The following is a 6,000-nucleotide window of genomic DNA, read 5'->3' as shown; positions in this document are numbered from 1 at the left end:
TTAATAGTGCTATTACGTCATAAAAACAACATGTTAAATCTGTCTGTGAACTTTGTGTAACTGTAAACAAGTAAACAAAGATAATATTACCTTGCATCCCACCTCCTTTTTTGTCGCTTGTGTTTTACGTATATTTTGTACTTTTAGATTTGGAGAATGCGTGCAGTAAAATTACGCTTGTATTTATAATTCCCTCGATAGACTTTTACTTTACAAGGCTTTACGAAGCCGTGGGACTTTTATTTTGATACTTTCACGGAAGTTCAATGGGTTGTTGCGTCCGTCTTGAGACCGCTCGAGTCTCCTTGAGGCAGACGCACGCAGCTGGCAGCTGCTTCAGTGCGCGAGACCCAACCATCGAACGGGGAGCTCGCGCTTCTCGCTTCACCTCTGATGGACTTGAGATAAGAGGAGATCAGTCAGCGTCTCTCATTTTTGATGCCCCGGGTGTTAGTAACACAGCAAGACACAAACTGCTCTGATGCTCTCAACTGTTCCTGCGCCCATTTTAATGTGTTTTATGTGTTTGCGCTCAACAGTGAGGTAGACTTTTATCCGGGCACATTTTAGAGTGTCAGTGTGTGATTTATCCCGTGGATGCGGCTGTCGGAATCCATGTGAGCCCTGCAGGATCAGCCTGTCACAGGGCATCATGGTGCATCAGGTTCTTCACAAGTGGATGAGGAATATTTCTCCAGAGATGCTGCTGCTGCTCCTGGTGCCGATACTGTGCTCCTTTCGTCTGTCAGGAGCGGCTCCCTCTCTGACTACCGAGCAGCTGGACATGGGGGTGGTAAGTTTTGAACATTTTCTAGCTACTTACAGAGAACCGGGCTCGGAAGTTTTTCTGCATGGTGCAGGGAATATGAAGTGGTGTGTTCTGTTTTTTTTTTTAGCTTTCGTGTGTGAGAGGGCTGGAAGACCCCAACACCCCCCCCCCCCCTTTTTTTTTTTTTTAACTTGGGCTACTCTTGAACGTCCAGCGAAGAGCAAGTGCTGGCCTCTCTAAATACTTGCTCTGAATTTTAACTGCGCTCTGCAGTCCACTCCACAAGGCACAGTGGCAGTAGCACACTGCTTGATTAAAAATAAATTAAAAAAAAAGGCTGTATAGGATTTTTTTTCTCCCGAGGAGGAACCGCTTCATTAAAAGAATGAAGTTGTGATAAATACATGTCTGTGCAGGGGGTTGCTTCGATGTTGTATCGACCTCTTCCAGCTTATAGTGAACGACAATCCACAAAGCATAATTTATTAATGCTTTTTTTCCCTCCCCTCCCAGTAACGCCTTTGAAAGAGTCCAGAGGATTGCTGTGTTTAAAATAGATGATCCAATACTGTAGTCTGGCGTGGCTCAGTAGACTTGAACTAAATGCAATCTCTTAAATAGACAGCACCATTGGTGGAGGATACAAACAAATCGATCAGAGCTGTGACTACTTATGAGAATAAATTTAAGACCTTTAATAATAAGCTTCAGTGAGCCTTCATGGGATTGGAGCAAGAGCAGAGTAAACTAATCATTAATGATTCTGTTACATTATATTTAGGTGTGTGTGTTTGGTATTGGTGATGCATCTTGAAATATACACTGCCTGTAAAGTGGTAACTGGCCTAATGCTGTATGTCATCATCACTACTACTACAGAACAACAGCATGAATGGCATTTACTTAAGACTGCTGTTAAGAAAGAAAAGAGACCTTATGTTTGCAAGCTCATACTGTGTGTTTATAGCCACTATAATGACACCAGGCATAAAATTACAGTATGCACCATTTACTTAAAAAAAAAAGTTTGTAAAAGCTGATTATCATCTTCCTAAAGTAGTCCCCGCTGAAGATGCATTTTTCTCCATATTCCACTCCTCAGAGCAACTTCTTTCATTCTTTCTTTCCTTTTTATTTTATTTTTTTGTTTTGCGGCTCATCCCAACTTCAGTCTTCCTGTCTCACTTTCTTTCAGCCCTTAAACTCTTCTCTCTCTATCTAAAAAAAAGAAAAACACACAAAAATCCCTACACATGGGATTATGTTTTTGCTTAAAGACATGAACAAGAGAAGAGATAAGTTTAGATTTTTTTTTTATTCATGTGTTACCTTCTGATCGCTGCGTCATTCAGTTTTTGATACTCTGTTCTGACACATCTGGCACGGCAGACGATCTTATCGAGATGATATGCAGGCCGTAATTGTTGGCACGTACGAGCAACAGAAAGACAATCTGAATACGAAAATTCAAGATATGTAGGTTAAAAACTAGCCACAGATCTGTAGCTCAGAGCCTTTTTTTAAGCTCAATGTGCCCACATATGACATATAAGTGTTTAAGTAGGACATATACACACTTTTTCCTTGCTGCATTCCTATGAGTAATGAAAGTAATGAAATGATACATAACAGCAAAAATCATCATATCAGATGTTTTCCTCTTGATACCAATATCTCTCTGTCCTCTGTTATTTTTTTTTTTGCACAATGCTATCCTCCTTTTTTTAATTGTTATTCATTAAAGAATAGGAAAAATAAAAGCAATGTGCTTTTCGGGACCTCTTCCAGCCCTTTCTTTAGAATTGCATGAACTGTGACACAACAAACAGTCCAGTGTCACCAGATGAAAAGCTGTAGTAACAGCAGCAATTTTCCTCCATTTACTGCGGCACAGAAAGAAATGCTCAAGGTGGAGTTTTTCCTGCATTTCTAGATAGAGCTGTGTGTGAAACACTCAGCCTCTGTGCAGCCTGTAGACTGAAGGGCTTAGCTTTTTGATGTAATAGTTGGGATGCTTTGCCCAGCTTTCTCTGCCATTAACGGAAGGGTGACACTGCAAAAAACATGCTGCTTGGTAAACCTGAAGCAATTAGTTTAATGGAATGACCGTTTCTTTCTTGTTTGAATAGTTTCCAGCTCGATGTGTTGAGGAAACCTTGTTTTGGTTATCCGCCAGGTAAAGTCTTGACTTTTAATTGCAGTCATGTGAAAAAGTTTTCATAGGACGTTCTGCAGTCCTGTGAAAATCATTCAATAGTCAATAGCCACCTTTAGCAGCTATAACTTGAAATAATCTTTTCCTATATGACTTTATTATTCACATCATCGAGGGGAAACTTTGGCCCACTCTTCTTTACAGTTTTACTTCAGTTCGTGAGGTTTTTCTGGCATTCATTTACGGCAACAACTCAAGAGAGGACCTCTCTCCGTCCTGCCACGGCATTTCAGTCAGGTTGAGGTCTTGACTTTGACTGTTTCATTACAACACCTTGATTATTTTCTTTTCCAGCCATTCGGTCCTGATTTGGTGGTGTGTGGGGGGGGAACATATTCCTGTTGCTTGACTCAAATGTGAGGACATCTGTCTGTCAGTTAAAGCTTGCCCCAAACTGACTCTAGAACGCTTTGGTATACAGAGACTTCATTGCCCACTCAATGACTGCAAGGTGCCTAGGTCCTGTGCCTGCAAAACAAGGCCAAATCATCACCCCTCCATGTCTCTACTTGACAGTTGGTATGAGGTGTTCGTCTTTAAATTCTGTGTTAGGTTTTCTCCAGACATGGTGCTGTGCATTATTGCCAAACATCTCAGCTGTGCGAAGAACATTGATCCAGAAGTCTTGTGGTTTGTTCAGATACAAATTTGCAAACCTAAGTTGTGTTGCCAGAACAGGGCAGGCTTTTCTTCTGGCAACCCTCTCAAATGAGCCATGTTTGTTCTGTCTTTTTCTATTTGTACTGTCATGAACCTTAACATTTAATATGCTAAGTGAGGCCTATAGAGTCAGAGATGTACCTTTGAGTTATTTGCAATTTTCCTGAACATTTCTTGGCAGTATGTTTTTGCTAGGATGTCCACTCCTGGAAAGCCTGGCAACACTCTTAAATGTTTTCCCCTTGTGAATTATCTTTCTCACTGTCGGATGATGGACTTCAAATTGTTTGCAATTGGCCTTATAACCCTTCCCCGACTGATGGGCAGCAACAATTGCTTCACTGAGATAATTGCTGATGTCTTTCCTCCTTGGCATTGTGTTAGCACACAATTGAATGCTCCAGCCCAGCAAACTGCCAAAACTTCTGTATTTATAGAGATGGTCATACTTGCTAATTATCAGTTAATGAAGTGCATTTGATTAGCAGCACTTGCCTCTACTTACCCTCTTAATTCCTGTGGAGACAGTAAGGGTGTACTTACAGTTCTGCGAAAACCTTATTTTTCACATGACTCTTGTGGATGTGGGAGTAGATACCTGTCTCCCTGTGTTAGTCTTGTGATGTCTTGGCAGTCCAGTGGTGTATCTCAACTGTTGCCAAATTTTATCTGGAATAGGCTCCAGATAGTGGTTGAGAAAATAGACTGATGAAGTTTATACCTATAGCATCTGCTAAAGTCTTGATTGGGATTAAAATATTTTGTTTATATATGTTTATTTATATATGTCCAACCTTTGTAGTCCTCAGTGTTTTGGCAATAGAAACCCAGTCTCGCAGATGGTAAAAAAAAAACCAAGACAACTGCTACCGAGTTAAGTCCATTTTCAAAGCAGTTCTGCTTTGTTTTTGTTTGTTTGTTTCAATTTAGTCTGTTTAATTAACTCTGATCACATATGCAGACTTGCTGATGTCGATTGAAGTCATTTCTTGGCTTTTTCATGTAGGCTGTACTAAAATTTGTTAGATCACAGTGACAGTTTTTATAGTGGTGAGAGCAGCGTCTTTGTAGTTTCTTCTCTTCATTGTGGAAAAAAACATCTATAGACACTTTAAACAACTTTTGCAAAATGTTTGCATCGTGATCTGTGAAAATAAGTGTTGTTTCTTCAAAATATGCATACTTCAGTTGGAGTTTTCTAAGGGTATGGCGTAGCCTATTAGTTGTATTGAGATGTGAATTGTCTAGTTTAAGGAAAACATGCATTCCCCTGGACCAAAGCATATTTCTTACTTTGAAAATGGGAGTACCTGAAAAGGAATGTGATGGCCAACCTCAAAAAGCAAAATGTAAAAAATTTCTCTGCCCAAAAAACCACAAAGACATGAAAGTGCCTTTCAAGTTTATATTTTTGAACCCCTCTTGACCAAGGATCTTTGCCTGCAAGTCTGAGACAGATCACATATTTCTTTTTTCTTTTTTGGTACTAAGAAATAGTTTGAGGACAGAAGAAAAAGTATGTATTCCAGAGAGGCGACATAAATAAGATGTCTTTGGGGAAACTCCTGACGCTCCAGGGAAAAGGTGTCATCCCGCAGTTCTTTTTTTCAGAGGCCTTACGTGACACCCTCCTACTCTAGGGATCTGAGCTAGATAGCAAATTTTAAGTTCATAGTTTAATTTTCCCAGTAAAGTAAGTGATCATATCATTATGAAAATTACCATATGTGAAAGCTTCTAGCTGAAGCTGGAAGCCAGAAGATGATTTTTAATCCTGCAAAGCCCTGTTAGAGGCAAAAGCATGTGTGAATTACGACTTTATAGCACCTTATACTTGATAAAGTAGAAGAATGTGATTTAGACTTTTTGGAAGATTAAAGTTTTCCGGCTTTATTCATTGTCAAAAAAGAGACAATTCTCACATTTGATCTCACACAAAATAGTAAATGTAAACAGTATAACCTTACTTCATTTCCTAGGTTCATCATGAAAGACAGAGAGTGCTTATCAGTGCAGACAGCTGAGATGAGTATTAGTTGCCCAGTGACTGATTTGTTGTCACTGGGGAGCCAGAGTACACACAGAGGACATTATTCACTGGAAGGACTGTAAACTACAGATATTATCAGATGATTGTAGACATGATTCTCTTTCCACAGTGGATACAAACCAATGAGCCACAACATTAAAACCACCTGCCTAGAACTGTTCTTACAAGACACAGGACATCTGGGGGCAGTCCACGTGGTGCTTGGCATACAATGGGATCCTCGCAATGGGCCCTTGGGGTCTTGTAGGTTATAAGATGGGGCCATGTTGGGCCATATGTAAATATTTTCCATCTGGCGACTGTTGA

At 40.1% G+C, this 6,000-nt stretch overlaps 1 protein-coding gene across 1 annotated transcript in view; it reads left to right on the top strand.

The window, feature by feature from the left end:
- The first annotated feature begins 290 nt into the window (after positions 1 to 290).
- Positions 291 to 6,000, top strand: part of LOC146514419 (matrix metalloproteinase-17-like) — a 106,370-nt gene continuing 100,660 nt past the window's right edge. Inside the window, exon 1 of the mRNA XM_085165583.1 lies at positions 291 to 793. Coding sequence (XP_085021709.1) covers positions 653 to 793 — 141 coding nt within the window. The 5' untranslated portion in view covers positions 291 to 652. The remainder of the gene's footprint in view (positions 794 to 6,000) is intronic.

Source organism: Neolamprologus multifasciatus, chromosome 7 (genome assembly GCF_963576455.1).
Source record: "Neolamprologus multifasciatus chromosome 7, fNeoMul1.2, whole genome shotgun sequence".
NCBI classification, from domain to species: domain Eukaryota; kingdom Metazoa; phylum Chordata; class Actinopteri; order Cichliformes; family Cichlidae; genus Neolamprologus; species Neolamprologus multifasciatus.
The sequence above is the reverse complement of the archived record's forward strand: the minus strand, read 5'-3'. Positions and strand labels throughout refer to the sequence as shown.